We start from the raw sequence: 21,213 nt of genomic DNA, 5'->3' as shown, positions 1-21,213 counted from the left end.
TGCCTGAATTTATTGCCATGTGTATTATTTATTATTCTCTTCCTTCAATTTGTGAAGTTCAGCCTAGCAGTATCTGCTCAAAAATTATGCTAACAGCTGATAAAAGCCTAGGTGAAGGGATAGAATATTTCAGGATCTGGGTCTAAGAAATCCTCCTGGCTCCAGCACTGAACTTTGAGATGAAATCAAAAGCAAATTCTGAACAACTTGTGGATGTCCAGAGCCTGGAGCCTTCAGAAAGATTTTTTTGGATGAGGCCAGGATTCAAACCAAAGATTTTACTAGGTCTAAGAAAGATTTTTTGAAAAGGAAAGGGTAAGCATGGAGGAAAAGGAGTAATCTCAATGGATCCCCAGAGATTTAAAAGTTGACATTCAGCAAGGAAGAATTGCCACCTCCTAGCCCTATGAAAATGAAATGCTGACACATCAAAGATTTTGCATTTTTGAAAGCAAAGACAATTATTTTTTAAGCATACAGCAAAAATTAAATTTCAGTACTGAAACATTATTATGAGAGATACATCAGATAGGTTTAATAACCAACGCAAGGGACACCAGAAATAGCACTGGGCAATGTCACAGTCCGCGATGTGAATTTTCTCCAGGTTTGTTGTACCACTGAGGAAGATTTACATTATATTAGCCATCTTTTGTGCCATAAATTCCAGTAACTTAAGACAACAACAACCCTTTAGATGCTGTTAAAGTAAGCATCGTTATAGCCGCAATCTGTCGTCAGCCACTTAAAACATTCAAATTATGGATCATTGATATTGCTAATGTGATACAGTTTAGACACACTACTAATTTATAGAAGGTTACTGAGGATTTTTAAAGTATCTCATTCACTCCAAGAATTTTCAGGAGTCAGTAAGAACTACTGAGTACAGAAAGACTTTTTTTCAAAGTGACAGGACTCTTCTGTTATTCATCCTCATTTTGCCTACAACTTGTCAATTTATCCAGAAAATGCACTCATTTAGGAAAATTCATATCTCTGTTAGGAAAACACGGTAAGAATTTATTCCTTCTGCAAGCCGCCTTCTTTTTGCCTTGCCTTGCCTTGCCTTGCCGTGCCTTGCTTTGCATCAGGGACATGACCTTTATCTACAGGTTATCTGACTTTGCAACTCATATCCTTTGGAAAAGAGAATACACTTGCTCCTGACGTGTTAAAGCTATGCAAAGTTGATCTCTGCATTTCGAAAGAGACTCTTTTTTTCAGTCCTCAGCATTTGAGTAAGAGGGAAAGGGAAGAAGGAAGGCTTTCAAAGTAGCCAGTTGGTAGAGTTTGTACGGAGAGAACAGTACAGGCTGTGCAGAAATAGCAGAATTCCATCATCCAGACATTTTGGAAGATTTTGCAGCTTCTGTTTTTCTCCTTGTGCTTGAGAATGTTTCAAAGCTAGGATTATAAAAGACATCACATGTTCAGCTCAAAATTGTAACTAGGGCTCTGAGGAGAGAGAAGAGGGCAGGTACAGAGGCAGCACACGCAGTTTTCAAGGACTCATTACAAAGCATTTTTCTTTATACCTGTCTGCATAGGTAAGGATTGCAGCTGGGCAGATGATTCACCACCTCACCACTTAGACAACCTCAGACAAGAGGAGAAGAATTAGTTAACATGAGACTTCTTTACTAAGCTGCAGACCTGACCTAAATACCACAGTTAAGCAACAGGGGTTTGTGAATGTTGGATTTCAAGCAGGAATTGCACTACTGCAGACCTAACCCTTTGGCAGTATTTGTTCTAACCTAGTTATAAGTATTAGTTGCCATCATGTACCTGTGAATTATGAGTTTCTCAATGCACCAAAGCTGTAAGGTTGTCACATACTAGAAACCTGAGGTCATAAAAAATACCAAAATAGTATCACCTTCTTGAAGTGATAATTAAAGAGCGGTACTGAACCTCCTACTCATTTGCCTTTCCCCTGGGAGTATTCAATACAGCCATTACCTTTGGTAGAAATTTCTACTGATCCAAGATGATCACCTTGTTCCCACCTAGGGGCATGCCTAAAATACACAGCCATACAGAGTATTGGGTAAAAACAGTCAAAAAAACTCCAGATGCATACACATATAGACATACATACCCCAAAACAAAAACAACCACCACACACTCATGCCTTTATCCTTGCATTGATACTTACCTTCTACTCTCAAACTTCAATTCTGCCAGGAAAATAGGGAAGGGAGGAGAAGAAAACTGCCATTATTTGGATACTCCTTATGCTGACCCCATCATCTTTGTTAATAGCTTTTAATGAGTAGCTCAGTCATAGATAAGCAGGCTAGCATTATTATTTTGTCGTCTTAGCACAGTCAGCATGATTCAGAACAGTCATAAGACTCACAGTTTCCAAATTTTCAAAAGCCGTGGGAAAAAGATTAATTATTATCTGAGAGAGAAGGCTTAGATCTCATTACCAGAAAAAAATCCAGAAAATGTATATGTATATATACACACACTTAAAAAAGGAAATACTGCTATCCCACAAAGATTACTCTAGAACAGACACATCTCCCCTGGCTGAGAGGTCTGAGAACAACAGAGAAAATTGCTGTAACAATTAATTTTGTTTATTATACCAACTTGGCTAGGAAAACAGTCATTTGATACACAATGCCTTGTCTTACAGCCTTAAATCATGCTGACTTTAGTGATAAGACATATAAGCATGCAATCAGGCATGAAAGCTCATATGCTCTGAGCAAGGATTCCCTTTCACATTGAGCCTCTTCAAATAGCTAGTATGGAGCCCTTGCATGCTGACCACAGCCCTAATCAGAAAGAGAACCATAGATATCTGGTAGAAATCACTGATACCTCGTGGTTTTCAGAAATTAAAAACTATGTTTGCTAGACTTCTGGGCGGTCAAGACAAGTTGTATCTGAGCATAATTTGATGATCTTGCCAAAAATTTATGTGTGAAAAAAAAACCCCCACCAAAACCACAAGTCTGCTGGCGGTGCACACAGCCACTACCCAGTCTTGTATCAACAACATGTTGCATAACTTGGACATTGCACAAGCAGGTAGTGGTTGCTATATGAAGACAAAAACACTGCAGGGTTATACATACACACCTGATAAAGCAAAGGGTCCTTTGAGAGACTTCCTGAACTACCTATCTCAAAGCCAGAGCTCTGAAGGTCTGGCACTGGCCTCCCAGTAGTTGCTTCTACTGAGTAATTATGTGTAAGCAAAAGCACTGTGTGCATAGTTATCATAATACAGAAATCCAGAAAATGGGCTAGAAGTATAAGGAAATAACCTTATAAGGTTGTAAGTGATTCTCTTAGTGCAATTTGGATTTTACATTTCACCAGAACATGTCTAATTATTAATCATCAAGCTAGAGAAATAGAATTCCAACATCCCTAGTTGCTTTTATTTTCAAAAGACAACTTCAGGAAATCAAGCATTTCTAAAAAAAATGTTCCCATTGCTGCCATTTCATGAGAAGATGCTAGAGAACTTGGCACACTTTTGCTCAGAGCAGCTGTACTTTTTGCATTGTTCCTAGCCCAGAAGTTAACCAGCAGAAACATTCCAGGCATTTCTAGCATTTATTTAGATTTTGGGACACAAAGGCATCTCTCATGTATATTCATTAAATTTATTGATTGCATCACTATGAGTGGAAGTTGTGCAGCATTATTACTAGAGAGTTGGGAAACTACTCCCAGAAATCTTAGAGGTCTCTTGGGAAAGCTTATGATGATTTCATCTGATGATCTGAAAACTAAGCATTCATGCCTCTGGAAGCACTCATTAGCAGAAACATGTTGTTGTATAGGTTATTAACAGGCAAAGAAGAGTCATGTAATTACATGATTTAACTACGTGCTGCTTTTAAATAACAAAAGGTACCAATCCCATGGAATTAGAAACTGGCAACTTTTGTCTGTAGCAGCTTCTCTTCATTTTGTCAACTCTGCTAGTTCTGCCAAGTGATGGATGGAAATACGAACGAAAATTTCTCTTTAGAGAGGAACACATAGCAATGCTACTATGTGACACCTTGCTTTCTCCTAAAAATCAATGGCTGAACTGTTTCCACAACTTTGCACAAACTCCTTCAAGTACCTGGAGATGAATTATAGTTTTATTGCTTTGAAAGTTCCTTCTCAGCTGGTTTACCAAGATTTTAACTGCAAGCTATGGTTTTGAGATTTCTACCTGTAGCTGCTTAAAATTAGGAATGTTACCCTGGGAATTCCAGTGACAACTGATTGCCAAGTTCTGACAATGAGCTCTTAGCTCTGACTGTGGACTGAACATAAGTGCAGCTTAACAAAAAATGCCTTTGTTTGGTGGCTTGTTTTTTTCAAATCATTCTGTCTCATCCAGTAAACACAGAGTTTAATTTCTTAAGGCACTGTCGTGATTTCAGCTAAGATAAGAGTTAATTTTCTTTACTGTGTCTGGGTTGATGCCATGTTTAGGATTTAGGAGAAAAAAACATGTAGATAACTCTTTGATGTTTTAATTGGTGCTGAGCAATACTTATGCTAAATCAAGCACATTTCAGCTTCTTCATTGCCCTGACAGTAAGGGGGCTGGAGGTGAAGAGGTGGTGGGGATCAGAATTGGAAGAGGTGACCCAAACTGGCCAGAGGGACATCTCACATTACAAGACATCAAGCAGAACAATAAGAGGAGGCATTGCCTGCAGGTTCAGCCACTGCTTGGGAACTGGCTAGGCATAAGTCAGCCAGGTGATGAGCAATTGCATTGTGCATCACTTGTTTTGCAGATCTACCCCTGTTATTACCATTACTAATATTTTGCATTTATTTTCTGTCTTACTGTCTTCATCTCAATCCACTTGTTACACTTTAAAAATCATATCTCTCCATTCCCCCCACTGGGTGGGAGTAAATGAAATGGTCTGTTGTGCTTAGTTGCCTTCTGGGTTAAATCATGACAGGAACTCTTGGCAAAACAAACAAACAAAAACCAAACAAAAACAACAATAAAAACAACTCAGTTCTTGAGGAATGTTCCTGTGAATTGGTAGATCTTTCATTCTTCAAGTCAAACTCCTATTGTCAGAGTACAAGCTGTTAACTATTAAAACTTTATTTGCAGCAAACTGTTTGACAACTTTTGAACAAAAGGTGACAAACACTATGATTATGCTCGCATAAAGCAGAGATAAAAGGAAACAAAATATTGTGATTTGTGATTTTCCAAGCCTTCTATTACTTGCAAAGCTGAGAAAAAAAAATATACCTATGATGGAGAAAAAAGAAAGATAAAAAGTAACTACTCTTTTCTGGGATACACATATACTATCTTGTCACCAGAACTAAAGCGAAACAGGCAAGGAGTTGCTCATTACTTACAGTAGTTGAGGATAGGTCCAAAGTACTGAGCAGCTAATATCAACGGATAAGCATTTGTAACTCAAGGAACAAGCAAACAATTGTTCCACCTTTGAAGTTGGATTAAGTTTCAAGGAAAGAGAGATTTGTCCAGGATTTACTAAGCAAATTAGCCTTTCCATGGTCTTTAATTTAAAAGCACGATTACAAGGATGAACGTTCAAGAGTTCATGGAATTTTGTAAAAGGCTTAATCTAGTTTCTCCAGCCCCAGTGCATACTCCACAATGTCTCAAATCCAAGGGTGGCCTCTAACTTAGATAATTCCTATGGCTTAGTCTTACAATTAGAGAAAAAAAAAAAAAAAAAAAAAAAAAGCAACAAATAAACAGTGTTGTCTGTGTTGATAGCTCTTGTAGAAGTCAATAGAACCATTTTACACACATATTTTTTTCTTGTCTAATGTATTTCATTCAAAGATCAAGAATTGTAAGTTTCAAATATTTATTAGAAAAGTACCTTAAAGTATAATTCAGAAATCTGTAACTAAGTAATGACTGCTATTTTTAACTTTTGCTGAACCAGCTATAAGTCAACAACAAAAATACTGTTAATTATCTTTAAAAATACCTGAGCTATAAAATAAAAAGTGATATATGAGAATATAAAATATTTATATTACAATTTTATTAAATCTTTATTCAAAATAAATTTAGATAATTTTCTAGGATTTGCTCAATCTCCACACAATCATATCAGAACTGAGCTGAGCTTCTGCTACTTTCAAAGCCATTTTCTGGTAGAGGGTACCATCCATCATTTCATTCATACTTAGCACACACTGTTCCCGCTCATTTTGAAGCTTCTCTCTGAAATGCTGAACACCATCCTCACTGTCCAGTAAAGAAGCCACAGAAGGATCACTGATTTTCCCACCAGGCTCATTCCACCTTGTCAAGTTGTTTTCAGCTTTACTTTCTTTTGAGGAGAGGAAACTCCTTGAAGTGAACATTTCTTTTTCCAAAGCCAGTGCTAACTGCTCAATAAGTACACCTTTGCTTCCAGATTTCAGGAGTTTTACATCACAGCTTGGTGGAAGAACTCTAGTAAGGCTATGAAGACACTGGAACAAGACGGTCAGACTTCTACAAAATAAGAGTACTATTATTAATGATATGTTGCATATTCAAAATTCTGTAGTGGTAAATATAATAAAATTACTTTAAACTGAACCGATGAAAATTTAGGATGTTTGTGGTTTTAAGTATTGTGTATGCAGTACACATAACTGCCAACAAGGATTCTCTAATGGAATGCAGACTAGCTGCTGTGTATCAAAAGATCTGTTGCTTCAGTAACAAATATTCAACATTAAGATACATATCCAGTTATGTGAGCATCACTTCCTTCTTTAAGAAACAATTCATTGTATGTAAAAATATCGTGATAACACCAAGTTGCCTAAGTATGCATTCAGGGGCAGAAAAAAAGATGCGTTCATATTTTGTCACCATCAACAGATATGCACTGCAGAGATACTAGGTGGCTAATTGCTGGTCTTTTTTGAACAGCCACTAGCGAGGAAGTATTGTGCTTAAAAACAATTAGATGTTCAAATTAAGAACCCTGGATAAAATAATGCTGGCATTCATCACAGGGAACCTATTGCCCCAGACGCCAGCATGATGCATTGACAGACCAGCATTCATTCTAAGAGAAACACAATTTGTCCAAAGTCCTATTTCCTCTGTTTGGCCAAATTAGCTCTTCAGAAGATGTCCTAAAAAATCATGTCCAAGGAAAAAAAAAAAAAAGGACAAAAAGAAAGAGCATCCTGTCCAGTTTTTGTCAGTATTCTATATCATGGTATCATATGGCAGGCTGCCCTGATGCTTAAGCTCAGATCTGGATGCACTTCCTGTGTGCTGTGCTTCCAACAGACTCAGGTATTTCATGCTACTTCCAGCCTTGGGAGATGTGATCTCCTGATTCTGGGTGAGGAAGAAGTTCTCTTATCTTTTCTGGGACACCAGTTGGTGAAGGCCCATCAATAAGAACTTAGATTGACTCTTTCCTCCAGTTTATTTTTGGTTCACTGGATTTATTATTCTTAATTATTCTGTGTTATCTCACATTCCTCTTAATAAACTAGTTTCTCCTATCTCAACTGGGTTTCTTCCTCTTCCTTCATCCCCCTTCTCTTGAGATGATTAACTCTTCAAACCACAACACATCCCTAAGTAGCTAGTTTTCTCACACTGATCAGTAAAGCTTTTCTATTGCAATTTACTTATCTTAATTTTCCACTACTTATCACAGATGTAGATTATTTCATTTCTGAATGAAAAATTTTGAATGAAAAAAATTGTCAGTAGACCTTCAATCTGTCAGAGAAATAATCTACCAGAAAAAGATTGACCCAATGAAGGGGGAAAAAAAACAACACTGAAAACACAAGTATAAATATACAGCTCATTAAGTATCGATGTTAAGTCAAATTGAAAATGAATATCAAGCAAACTAAGTTTCCAAAAGGAAGTTTCTACAAGTCTTGAGTTTTAAAAACATTACTCTTTGCTCTTACATGAGAGGCAACCAATTCTTAATTGAACAAAGTTTTATCTTTTACTATTAGTTAGGGATTCCTAACTTACTTTATTTTATATATATATGTATGTATATATGTATGTATGTATATATGTATATATGTATGTATATATGTATATATATTTTTTTTGTTTTAGCTTGAACTCCTTAGGAAAAGAAAACTTTATCAGTACTTGAAAATCTCTTCTCACAGTAGCGTAATCCAGCTAAATCATAAATGACGGAAGTATTTCTATCTTGTTTACCTGATGTACATCATTTTATCCCAACAGTTTGACAATCTAGATAAGAAAATAACTGAGATTCTTCAGATTATTTCCTCTTCAATATAATGGTAGATAGAAAATAAAGTTTATCAGAAAAAATTGTACAAGTTAGACTAAATGCATGTTGCATTACTAAACTAAAAATGACAAAGAATGCAATTCAAATTGTCTAGCTCATTTTTGTTAAAAACAATCAACAGGTGTTGAAAAAACATATTAAGAAAAAATATGAAATTACTATGCATTGAAACGAATGAACAAAATGGTACCAAGTGTCTATTAAAGGGGCCTGCAGTTGTTTGGAATTCAGTGTATAAGCACAAAATTACATGACAATTCATGCTCTGACATTCTCATATCAGAAGTATCGCTGTTGGCTATGATGCCTGTAAGAGACAACATGAAGATAATGGCATGAGCATAAGAAGAATATTCTGTAAAACTTTTGACCAATTTTACCTGCAAAATAGCGTTAGAACTCCTTCAAATGGACTTTTCAGTGTCCAGCTAAAGACTGTACCATAGATGTTTCCTGCTTTATGAGAGAATACCATGTCATGGCATTCCTTAAATGGAACACAGTCCATTTCTCCAAGTAGCCATGAATTTACTTGAGTCAATGTGCATTCAGAAGACACAATCTGAAAGGAAAATCTGATCGATACTGCAAGGATAGCAACTATGTCTTCCGTGGAACCTGCAAGAAAATAATAATCATAAAGATACTTAACCTAAATACTTTGATCAGGTTTAATGTAGAATGTGTGAATACATTTTTGATTCACGCTCTCGTTGTTACTTGCAGTCTGTACCTGCATTCAATGTTTTCTTTGGAAACTTTCTTCTCACAAATATTCTTACACCTACTTCTGTTGAGCAAAATGGCTACCTGATTAACAAAGCTGCAACTATATAATAAGAGAGCTGTAAAGATAAATGTCACCTTGCCAAGGGAACACTATTAATAGCCTCCTGTGACATTAAGATGGCATTTGGTGTTAGCTGATGATATGGCATTAAAGGAAGAAATTAAAATTCGTAGCAAATGATCAAAAGGACATTTCACTACGTTAGCAGAAACCCAGTTCAAAATCAGTTCAACCAGGAACTTAAAAAGAAAAAAAGATATAGTGGAACTCAATAGCTGTGCAGATGAGGAAAAGCTTCAGTTACTTTGGTATTACTTAAAAAATAGTAATACTAAGTCAGGAAAAATAAATGTTATCTAATCAACAGTAATTACCTTACTTGTAGGAAAAAACAAGCTATATCTGTATTCAGATTTACCTTCAAAATTAACCTCTTGATGCACTTCAGCACCATTACTGTAAAATCTTATAGCAAGTTTCAATTTTTTTTTTTTTATTTAAAATAAATGGTTCTTCTGCTTTCTGCTTCACCCAGCTTTTAATTCAGAAGTCTGCATGTATTGAGTTCAAAGAAAGAAACATAATTACACCCTGAAAATGTAGATTAATCTCATCCAGAAAAAACAATCAACAACATCTTCATGAATCCAAACTCCATCAATCAATTTACCTGTACAGTAACTATTATCCTTGAGCATATTTACTGAATATTTCCCATTTGAAATATCTTCCAGACTCAGCAAAATTTTCCCACAGAGTAAAGTTATGCTTTTGCTCTTCAGAAAATCACCATTCCGATGTTTTTGTTTCTTTGCATGTAGTATAACTGTGCAACAAACACGATGAAATGCCAGTAGTGGTGAAAGGTTGGTAACAGCAGTGACAGTATTTGTTTTACCCAGCTGAGTCCTAGAACATCTCTTATGAAAATCTTTTTTCAGATCATTCTTGTTACGCAAGTCCAATTTCATCTTTTTCTGAGGGGGCTCAATTTGACACGAGGAGACAGATAATGCTGAGAAGACTTCGTTCACCTTAATGATTTTATTCTGACACTCAATAATTGGAGACATCAAAGAGAAGTCTTGATCCATCACTAACGACAAACTGATATCACGCACTGACCTGTGAAAATCCACATAAGATGAATGCACTCCCAGTTTGCATTTTGCTTTTTGATAAAAAAACGAAAAAACAGTACTTTACAATATTTAGGACTACTACAAACTCCAATACTATTCCAAGTTAATTCAGATACCATGTAGTGTGTAAGTACTTATAATCTTAGATGAAATAGTCATTTGTATTAAGAGCTCCTAGGAATTAGATCCCTCGCATTAACTGAAATAATTTGGACATTTAATTCACTCAGAAAATGTTGAACACTCAATACAACCCTTGCAGATACTCTATGACATCTGCATTTCATTTTTAAAGACTTATTATTATTATTATTAAAATAAAATTAATAAAAAAGGACTACAGAAAGTAAAAATTCTGCCTGTTTGAGAACTAAAAGTTCTTGTAGTATTCACACTGTTTTTTAGGTATTCAAACAGAAGTGCATGCAGAAAGTAAAATAAAAGGTTTAAAATATGGTTTCCTTAAACATGAAGTAATTTTCTGAAAGGCGTTTTGTTCATTCAACACATGATTCTTCTGTGAAATCCCAGTAGTACTGTTCACATCTTCTCTCAGTGAACAATTTACTCTAACAATTAACTCAATCTCAAGATGTCACTGACAACTGAAGTCATACAAACATTCAGATTCCTTTATGGGAAATATCATCACCTCACAGTGTAATCTAAAACATCAATATAATCTTGCATTAGCAGGAAGCCCAAAAATAGTCAACGAAAACCTCCACAATGGAGTTGAAAATAAAGCAAGCACTTTTCTGAAAAACCACAGGCCCACAACCCTGTGCTCCTGGAGCCTACTACAACCTATTACATCCTTCTGTTGCTAGCCTATGAGGTAACCTTTCACAAATGACTTGATTTTCATGGATCGGTTCTCAACTATAAAACTGAAAAACAGGGCAAGGTTGCTGCTGGTTTTTAAAAAGTAGTTCAAAATCTTCTCAGGACTTCTGAAGATACAGAGGAATTAGGTGTTTCATTTTCAAAAATAAAGTCACTGTCATCAAAGCTAAAAGAATAAACAGTGGAAAGGCAAAAACAGTCTTTTGCCTTGGTAGCTCTTAACAGAGGCCGTCAAGAAGACAAGGTCAGCTTCCTTGTAAAGTTATAGCAAGCTGGTAGTTGTGAAATAATACACCTACAGTTCTAGCAGAACAACCAAAGGGCCTGGAGAGGTCAGTTCCCTCACACTCACTTGAATGATTTTCAGAGGCAATCAGTACTCTTAAGCTTACCTTAACACAGTGTCAGCTACAATGCTCGTGGGAGTATAGGTCAAAAAGTAACTTCTAACTCTACCAAAGTTTACATTACATACTGTCTATAATAAGTTTTTTCTGTTGTCTGTGCTTTCAAAATGTACTCCAAATAAGCTCCCTCATCAATGGGGGAATAACATCACTAGTAATCATGACTAGAACTAAGCAACTGAAATGAGCAGAATAAACAAATCACTTTAAGGATAATAACGAGAAAAATCTTTTTGAAGCTTCGAATATTTTAAGCCTGCTTGTTCCATGTAATTTATATAATGCATAGGCTCAGAAAATACTCGATTTGATATCTGACTACAGCATAGCTGAATATAGGTAAGTCGATCAGAGAATTAAAAATGTTTTATTCTACTTTTTAAGGAAATCATTCTATGAATGGTGAGATACTGATGCTTAGGCAGCAGGAACAGTACAGTTAGAACAGAGCTAAATCTACACCACACACTGATGTCAGTATACCTATGCTCATGTGAACTACAAAGAACCATAATTTTTGTCAGTGAAAGTTCTGTTATAAATGCCTCCAGTAATGATGTAGTTATGTTGATGCAGCTGATTTTTGCCTAGATTATATATTTTTGGCACAGCACTAGAGAGACATGTCACAGCAACAATACTGGCAAAATGCACTTGAAATACTTCATACACAGATGTTGAAATAAGAAAAGTCAAATCTCAAAAATCCACTCTTTTTACTGCAGGGCTTTACTTGCAATCTCAACTTCTATTAAACTGCAAAATGAAAATATTTTATCTATGTACTTACAAACAAAATGATTCAGTTAGTTTTACTCCAACTACCAAGTTGTCACCCACAACACGTTGCCACAATTTCTCTATGAAGTGACCTTGAAGTTTAGGTGTCAATGATGGCTCTTCGCTAACAGAATAAGGTTCTTTCACATCATCCCAGAGACTGACAAGGCCTTCCTTACAGAAAAATGTTTGTTTAGATCAATTAAGTGCAGATATCAGTTCTTTTTATACAGCATTACTTCATGTTCTACTATAAAATCTACTACATTAAATGAAATCTGTACAAACTAGTTTACTCTCTAGAATAGATTTAAGAGATATAAATCCATTTTCTTAAAACAAAAACTATCATAACAAACAACTCATCCCCTCTTTGCACACATTTTCTTCCAAAGAAGGCATTAGAAGTTATATTATTAATTGCTTAAAATTTTGCTGCCTAAACCTGGTTGACTTGAAGGATACTGAAAGATCAAATAGATTTCAAGTAACTATGAGTCTTAGTTTAAGAAGCATACAGTTATAACATTTGCCCAAACTCTGTCACCTTTTCAGCTCACAGTTCCCTCTGCCACATTCTAAAATAAACTCTGCTTACAGAAATCACTGCTCATTCTTTCTATCATATTAGAGACAGGTATTTGATATACAGGTAACTGTACCAATTAATACAATACAATCCTCCTACTGTTGGTCATTAACTTACTGTTAAAGGTTACTTCCACGTACAAACCAGTCACCAGGAGGTACGGTGTAGATCAATTTCAAGGAAAAAATTAAATTTACTCTTAACTATATAAACTGTCAGTTTAAAATAATGAATCAGACTTTGTTTAAAGCTAATTAATGACTTTTGATAGAGGCAATTTCGACTGGTAAAAATAGCAAAAAGAAAAAAAAAGTGTTGCTTTTTACCTTTTTTGCACTTGGTAGAATATGGCTTCTTCCTTCAACTAGATCTATTAGTGCTCTGCATGATTCAAGAATAACCCTCTTTTTGAGTTGTAAATGCTGCTGTAGCTCTCGAACAGAGGTGAGACCAGCCTGTAAAATATAAAAGTCGCCATTGGACACAGTCTGTAGTCTACTGCAAATAATAACTGGTATCAAAGCTACCAAGATAATCCTCAACTTTCCATTTTATGCAAGGATCACAATCCAATTTCTGATGTTCCTGAAATAATGCTTCTAAAAATTGTTCAAGTCAGGTTACTCTGCTGCCAAAATACAAAACTAAGAATCTTGTTCTCTCAGTATTAAACTCCAAGTTTATCTTAATTTGAGAATATTCACATTAGATGTTTATGTAGATATTCAACTCTCTCAATATTGTTTCTGCTTTATTTTAGTATTAACATTATTTATTATTTTTTTTTTCAAGACATTGAAATGTTGACTGTTTTCTGTCTTACAGACAGTCAAGTACGTAGACAAGTTCCAAGGATTAGGTTATTATACTTTAAAATATTCTTCAAAAAGTATACTCTGGGAATTAAGTTCCTGAGAAGTCTGTTACTGTCAACAACAAGAGAGGGGAGAACAAAGCCTATCATTGGAAAGGAAAAACAACCTCTAAACTAATAAACAAATAAAAAAAGACATCAGATTCAGTCATCACCAAATGACAAGCCAGAATGAAAGATATGCGAAATAAAAGGAGTAATGTCATTTGCTCATGATGCAAGAGCAAAGGGCATTCAGAGGAAATGGAACCCACCATGATAAATTCTCTATCAAAATTATTAGCCACCTATCAAACCAAGCATCACAAATACCAGACTCCATGAAATACTTCCGTGCCAGAACTGGCAGGAGAAGAAACAGTTAAGAATAAAGAACAAAGATGGGAAGAGACTTTTTATGAGGGCACGTAGCGACAGGACAAGGGGAAATAGTTTGAAACTGAAAGAGAAGAGATTTAGACTTGATATTAGGAAGAAATTCTTTACTGTGAGGGTGGTGAGACACTGAACCAGAGAGGTTGTGGGTGCCGCCCTCTGGAAGCATTCAAGGCCAGGTTGGATGGGACTTTGAGCAACCTGGTCTAAAGGGAAGTGTCCCTGCCTCTAGCAGGGGGGGATGGAACTAGATGATCCTAAAAGTCCCTTGCAACCCAAACCATTCTATGATTCTATCATTTTGTATTTCTACAATCTCTTCCTAACTGCAGTCCACAGAATACCAAACCATTACTTACTCCTATTTGAAACTCCCAAGTAAGAAACTCAGGTACAGAAGAAAAACAAGAAGGAAAGTACATACAGAGAAGCAGTCAAAATAGCCGAAGATCTACTGATTGATTCAATTGCTCTCCAGTGTGACTTTTGCAAGCACCTTTTTCCCCCTTCATAAAGCAACAGAAGAATGACAACTGAAATTTATCACATGGCAAAAACTAGAGTAACACTCTGTCACTGCTACTGGAACAAGGAAAACGTACACCCTTAGATCCATACCCAAGATGTACCAAGTAACAAGCAATTGTAGAAGTCACACTCTTTGCACCATGAAACAGAAAATAAAAGTGAATCATTTTAAAAACAGAAAATAAACATCCAGTTTAAAACACCATAATATAGAGCTGAACAAACAAAGCTGAGAGAAAATTCAGCACAGACAGTACAATGGATGAATCACTGTCAGAAAGCAAATTAAAGTGGAGGCTTAGTAGGAAGTAGGACAGTGCTTTGACACATTGCAATTAAACTTACAATATTCATAAATAAAACAATACTCATACATACAAAGCTAAAAATACTAAGCCAAGAACTTTTTGCAAAGGGCAGAAAATGGAAAGGAAGATTTACAATAGGCAGGACTAGAACTACCACCAAAAGCAAAGATGAAACAGTGAAAGTAGACAAAAATGCTAAAGGAAAACATAATCCAGATATCTAGAGTCTGAAGCTGCTCTTTTATTAAAAGTCTCTGTGGTTTCCAAGCAACCGAAATCTTTTTTGAAAAAGTATCAAAAAACTCAATCTACAAAATTGTAGATTCTGTACAAAGGTTGTACAGAAAACAACTGTTTGTTACTGTTCCTAATCTAAGTTTTAAAAATAAAATGTACAGAACATTTCTTGAATAACTTCCCACCCACCACCACAACATCGTCAGAATGGGAACAAATAAATTCTCAATTCAATAAATGATAGTGGAAAAAGCCACACAATCCAACCACTCCCCTTCCCCCCCCAAAAAAAAACTTAAACAACAAACAAACACAATGCCCTAAAACAGGCAAGCCAAGTGAAAGGAAAAAGAATTAATCGAGAGCCTGGCACTATAATTCTTGCTAAACTTTCAGCAGTTGATGTTGAACAGTCCTGTATTTACGTCAGAACAGCGAATAAAACCATGAGAAACACTGTAACCACAGATACAGTGTAGCTGCACTACTCTGCCAAAGAAAGTTCTCTTCAGAAGATAGCGAGACGATCATTAAGGAAAATAATCTGAGGCATAAAGGCTGCGGGCAGTAGCTTAAGACCAGATACATGATAAACACAGAGCAGTTCCAAAAATACACAAACTGACAGATTCTTGCGTTTCACTATCTGCAACACGCAACTTACACGCACTACTGCAAATGAGTTAAATGCAGCCTATTTCAGTGTAGTGGATTGTAACACCTACCAAAGCTCTGACGTGGGTAAAAAACAACCACGCAGGCATAAAATGTTTTATGGGGTAGCAACAGAGGTATGGAAAAACATTGCATTTGCTATTTCTCTTTGCCCTAAAATAGGAGATACTGCAGAGGTTGTGAACACATGACAACTTGAATTTTGGTGACAAAACAACTCATCACTTTTGGAAATTTCCAAGATAAGCAGGAACAAAAACACAAGAACATCTCTGAAATTCAGTTACATCAGATAACAAAAAGGCAACAGTACTTTACTATTCAGAGACACATACAGCAGAACAGAGATCTCAGCAAGGAAGCAACATTGCAATATTAAGGCTAAAAATCATATCTACACCTACTTCCAAAATTCATTGCCATGGCAATATCAAAGATTTTAAGCATTAAAAAATAAGAGGATTTTCAATATTCTTACAGTGCCTGGGTTAGCATGTGACTTGGAAAATGAGAGAACTACTACGTCTGAAAGAAATCGAGGGGAAAAAAAAGACTTATGAAGGATTCTGTGTCTCCATCAGAAGGACTTTATCAGCAGCTGATACATAAGATCTCCAGTCAGTGGCTTGCTTCTATCAAAATCAATAGACTGCACAATACAGAGTATTCATTTGATTGCAACGCATATTCAAAAAGCTGTAAAGCAGAAAGCCAGCCCGTGTATAAGAGGAGAAAATCAGAAGACAAGTTACATAAAACGTTTAGCACTCAGCGGCAGGGCAGGCAATCTTCACAACGAAAGTGGAAGGAGAAAAAATAAGAGATGGAAACTATTGAAGTTACCTATACTGAAGGATAAATAAGGAAAGAATACGGAAGCAAAAAAAAAATCATGTTTAAGGTATATAACTATACAAGTCACGGGTAGAAAGTAATGAATTGTGAAGGAAACTTGCACTTCTGCATGTAAAAACCAATAGACCTTTATCTAGTGAGCAAGGTGAAGAACTGTAAATAAGTAAATAGATAAAATAAAACAAATTTAAGGCTGCAAGGGACCTAGAGGTTCTCAAAATTAACCTAACTGTTTTCTTCTCACTTCCAGGAAAGATAAATCTATTGTTCTCTATTCTCTAAATAACAGCTTCTATCCTTCAGAAGATGTATAGTATCTCTACATATCTCATTTGTCATTAGAAGATTTTTTTTTTTTCTTTCCTTTTTCAGTGGTTTACCTAATGGACCATAATCCTCCTTTTCTTTCAGTAATAAACCAAACTTTTGCTGGCCAAATTCCTTCCTCTTAAAGGCTACAGATCAAACTAGCACCATACACTAAAGTTCTCACTAATTCAGAAATGAACAGAATAATCACCTCCTATTACATAGTTAAAACACTTCAAATAGAGTAATTCTTACATTGACTTAATCCATGATTTATGCTGTCTTCAGAAGTCATTAGTCTTTTGTTTGTTTTCAATAATCTTCTCATTTAGTCAGTTACTACTAACTTTGACCAGGGTAAACACAGACAACAGTGGCAAAGAACATCGAGGAGAACATGCTGGATGTTTACTAACAGAACTTAAACTAGAAGGCTGTATCTTCAAGTTTCACTAGCAGATGATATATTCCCACTGATTGCCCATATTCTAGCATGCATTATTCCCCAGCATGATAATACAAAGCTAATTAAAAGAAGGATACGGGTTTTAACTTTATTCACTCTATACTGCAATATTATGTCAATAAATCTGCCAGTATCAGGAAGAAAAACATTGGCAGGTGATAAAATAACAATGGTCACTATTTTGGATAGAAGTTAAAACCAATTTGACTGAAGTCCCTAGACAAAGAAACACTTCATTCTTCCAGGAACAGCTGCTACTCATCAGCACTCTCTGGCAACCTGGCATCTCAAAATACGTCATGCTGAGCAAAAGAAATAGATGCTCTAATATTATGAAACTAGCATTTAAACATCATGAGTAAAATGACTGTTACAAAGCTTTTGTAAGATGGCTTCAGCATTATCACAAAAATCTAATTAAAATTAAATTAGATTCTTCTAATTATTTAAATGCATTTATAACAACCGAATGAACTGAAACAGACAACCACCAATTCAAGAACAGATACTTAATAACATTAATTTCTCCCTGCACCACTTCTCCAATAAAAATAGCATTATCAACCTCACTCTTTAAACTAACAATACAGAAAATTAATTTGGAAAAATATGAAGGCAGATTTATTTAGCACAGACCTGTAATCTGGTTTCAAGAGCTTGGATGGTAAGCAAACCATTCTCTTGTAATCCTTCTGCAGCAGGAACATCGTCTTTATAATTAACACCACTCTAAAAAAAAAAAAAAAAAAAAAAAAAAGCGCAGTATAAGTATTTAAAAGATAACTGTAAGGTACAGGATACTAAACATAATTAATAAAAAAAAAAAAAAAAAAAAAAGGTGAGGAAACCAGAAAAATAGCCATGTTCATTTTAAAAGAAAAATCTCATCTTCTGAAAGCAGTTATGGATTGATAACACATAAAAGAAAGACACAATTATAAGACAGTAATTAACATGCACTACAACCTTAATTTTCTTAAATAAAAGCTAAGCATTACAAAAGATCTGTATCTGAAGCATCTTCAACCGTACTCCCAGAAGGATGCTGATACTATCCAGAAAGTAGAATAATCGCTCCAGATAATTTATGTCATTATTCAAACAGAGAGTATTATACTCAATTATATTCAAACTTCAGGGCATTTCACAACAGACATCCAATTTCACTTAGCACCACTGCTTTAATCATTTCTCAAGGTTTTTTTTCTTTTTTTTTTTTTTTTTTTAAACGCACAGACTGAACAGCTGAGAAAAGGCAAATTGAACTTACTTCATAGTTTATCTTTCCAAAGTCCATTATTTTAAACATATTTAACACATCTGTATTGGATTCATCATTAAACAGCAGTAGCAGTTGCTCAGTTCCAGAACCAATAAAGTCATCTACCAGAACAGACTTCACCTTCTGCCATTTGGAAGTAACCTGCAGTAGAAGAGCTTTTAAAACATATGTATTTGGAATCTTGCATGTGATCTTGTTAAGATGAAGTTTGCCTTTCAGATAAGACAAGATTTCATTTCCACTGCGTCTTCTTGACAGAGCATTACAAAAACCTAGCACTTAATTCTGCCCCTACATACTTAAGGAAAAATAAAGTGAGGATCTCCTTGTCATTTCTGTGAAATAATGTTTTTTGACACAGAGAGAGAAAACTCCAAAAGCTTATCAATTCCAAGAAGTTTATGCTTTAAAATAATAAGTTAACTATGATTTTAACCTAAATTTCACAAGCACATTCATATCTGTCTTAAGCTTAAAATTCTCATATTGTTGATTTTGTTTTCAGTAGAATCTACACATCAGACTCATAAAATGTAGCACTAGACATTAGATTTATTTTCAAGTATATAAGAGAGAAGTGAAAGGAAAAAAAAGTATATACTGAATCACAGGATATCATAGAATGGCCTGGGTTGAAAAGGACTACAATGCTCATCAAGTTTCAACCCCCCTGCTATTTGCAGGGTTGCCATCCACCACACTAGGCTGCCCAGAGCCACATCCAGCCTGGCCTCAAATGTTTCCAGGGATGGGACATCCACAACCTCCTTGGGCAACCTGTTCCAGTGCGTCACCAACCTCTGAGTGAAAATCTTCCCCCTAAAAACTTATACTTAAGCCAGGTTATTTTATCAGAAGTTGATGGGAAAGACAAAAAGCAATAAATCTTGAACATGTAGCTTCTCACTTCGGAAAGAAGGATAGAAACAAAAAAGATGCAGTAGGAAAAGGTAGCTACTTAAGGCATAAATACCTGCAAGTTCTCTCTCCGTACAACACATACATTCCCAGATGAAAAAGATACAATAAATAGCAAATCATTGCTACTGGTTACAGCAGTTTTTATTAAACATGATTTTTCATAAGGAAGCTCACAAACACCTTTAGGGACACCATCTTGGAACCAGATCAGTTGATTCTTGTTTGTGATGGCAACAACTGATATTCTGAGTTGTTTTTTCAGTCTCTCACTCTTGCAGACACAGATAGAAGATACTACCCTGCTGTAAGCATGAGGCATAAAGCATGTACCAGTCAGCATTTTCTGCATTTCAATTGCATATCCAAAGAACTCACTGCCCCAGATGGCTCTATCTGAAGTGCAAAACTCATCCCCATCTTCACTCTCAGGCAGGCAAGCAGCTCTGATCCCTAACACAACAGTGCCTTCACCTTCAATTTCCCCTGTCCACACAACTGAAGAAAGTTGAACAGGAGCGGTCAGAACCGTGCAGGTATCAGAAGAGATGTAGAACAGCTTGTTGGCACGCCTCCATAGCACCGAGGGGCCAGCAAACAACCTGACATCCTCTTTCAGCTCATAATCCAATTTAAAATGACAGCACTGCTCAAACCGGTCAGAGCTATGAAGCAACAGTAAAAGGTGCTCGAAAACGCCGTCCTGCTTTTTCACTTTCATCAAAACACAGGGAAGAACAATCCCTGTTTTGGAATGTGTGGCGCAGTCGCAGCAAACGATTTCAGTTTCTGAGTGCTTTGTGCGCATGCTAAACGCTCCGGAGGACATCTGAACAAACAGCTGAGCGTCTCTGTCAAATGCCATCCTCCTGACACACAGCTTCACTGTTTTGTCAGCTGCTCCCTCCACGTGCTTTGTTTTCGACAGCTGGAAGACGAGAAGCTCTCCATTGTAGGACAAGACGTGCTGTGGCTCACTCAAAAGCATCTTTATTCCTCTGTACGTGCATTCCCCTACAAGAAAACTCTATACCTCTCCATTCCTGTCAGGTTTAGCCCAGCTATAAGCTCTCCCCCTGCAAAACGAAAGCAGAACAAAAAGTAAAACGCTTTGCAAGCAGCTGCGTTAATCCTCAAGGAAAACGCCATATCACAAAGCAATGACGCAGACTAAGCGAGAATACAAAGCCAATAGTGCTTCAGTAACATAGATGGGGAAGGCGTAAGGCAACGGTGCGCCAAAAGACTTCCATAGCAACTAACGGGTTAAGTTACGGCCCGCCAGCAGCCAGCCCAGCAGCACAGTAGCAAAATTAACGCTGACCGCACTGCTACGCCGCCCCCGCCTAAAGGGACCCACCCACACAAGCCACCACGGGAAGACCCGGCCTGCGGGGCTTCACCCACCTGCCCGCGCCGCAGTGCCGGACATGACGGGACGAGGAAAGCAACACAGGACGGAAGCGAAGGCAATCCGCGCCCCTCCGAAACTCGCGCCACGCAGCGCATGACGGGAGAGGAAGCGGGGCGTAGGAAGG

General features: G+C 36.4%; 1 protein-coding gene across 1 annotated transcript; it reads right to left on the bottom strand.

Annotated features, from left to right (window-relative positions):
- Positions 1-6,066: 6,066 nt before the first annotated feature.
- On the bottom strand, positions 6,067-21,172 carry FANCB (FA complementation group B). Its single transcript, XM_042810426.1, has 9 exons — positions 21,083-21,172; positions 19,731-20,751; positions 18,746-18,898; positions 18,112-18,204; positions 13,175-13,303; positions 12,270-12,433; positions 9,755-10,209; positions 8,675-8,912; positions 6,067-6,487 (listed from the first exon to the last, which is right to left on the bottom strand). The coding sequence occupies exons 2-9, from the start codon at positions 20,661-20,663 to the stop codon at positions 6,067-6,069; spliced, it is 2,586 nt and encodes an 861-aa protein (XP_042666360.1). The 5' UTR covers positions 20,664-20,751; positions 21,083-21,172.
- Positions 21,173-21,213: the final 41 nt, after the last annotated feature.

Source organism: Centrocercus urophasianus, unplaced genomic scaffold (genome assembly GCF_019232065.1).
Source record: "Centrocercus urophasianus isolate 14NV4802_14NV808 unplaced genomic scaffold, USGS_Curo_1.0 seq_12, whole genome shotgun sequence".
Classification (NCBI taxonomy): Eukaryota; Metazoa; Chordata; class Aves; order Galliformes; family Phasianidae; genus Centrocercus; species Centrocercus urophasianus.
Note: the sequence above shows the minus strand (reverse complement) of the source record. Positions and strands in the feature narration are given on the sequence as shown.

Bases quoted from the DNA above. Each gene is read 5' to 3' on its own strand.
- FANCB (XM_042810426.1), bottom strand. From the start codon at position 20,663: ATGCTTTTGAGTGAGCCACAGCACGTCTTGTCCTACAATGGAGAGCTT. The intron at 18,899-19,730 runs GTATTTATGCCT...CTTCTACTGCAG, and splicing joins TACGGAGAGAGAACTTGCAG to GTTACTTCCAAATGGCAGAA. The intron at 6,488-8,674 runs GTAAAATTGGTC...CTTATTTTGTAG, and splicing joins GTTCTAACGCTATTTTGCAG to AAGTCTGACCGTCTTGTTCC.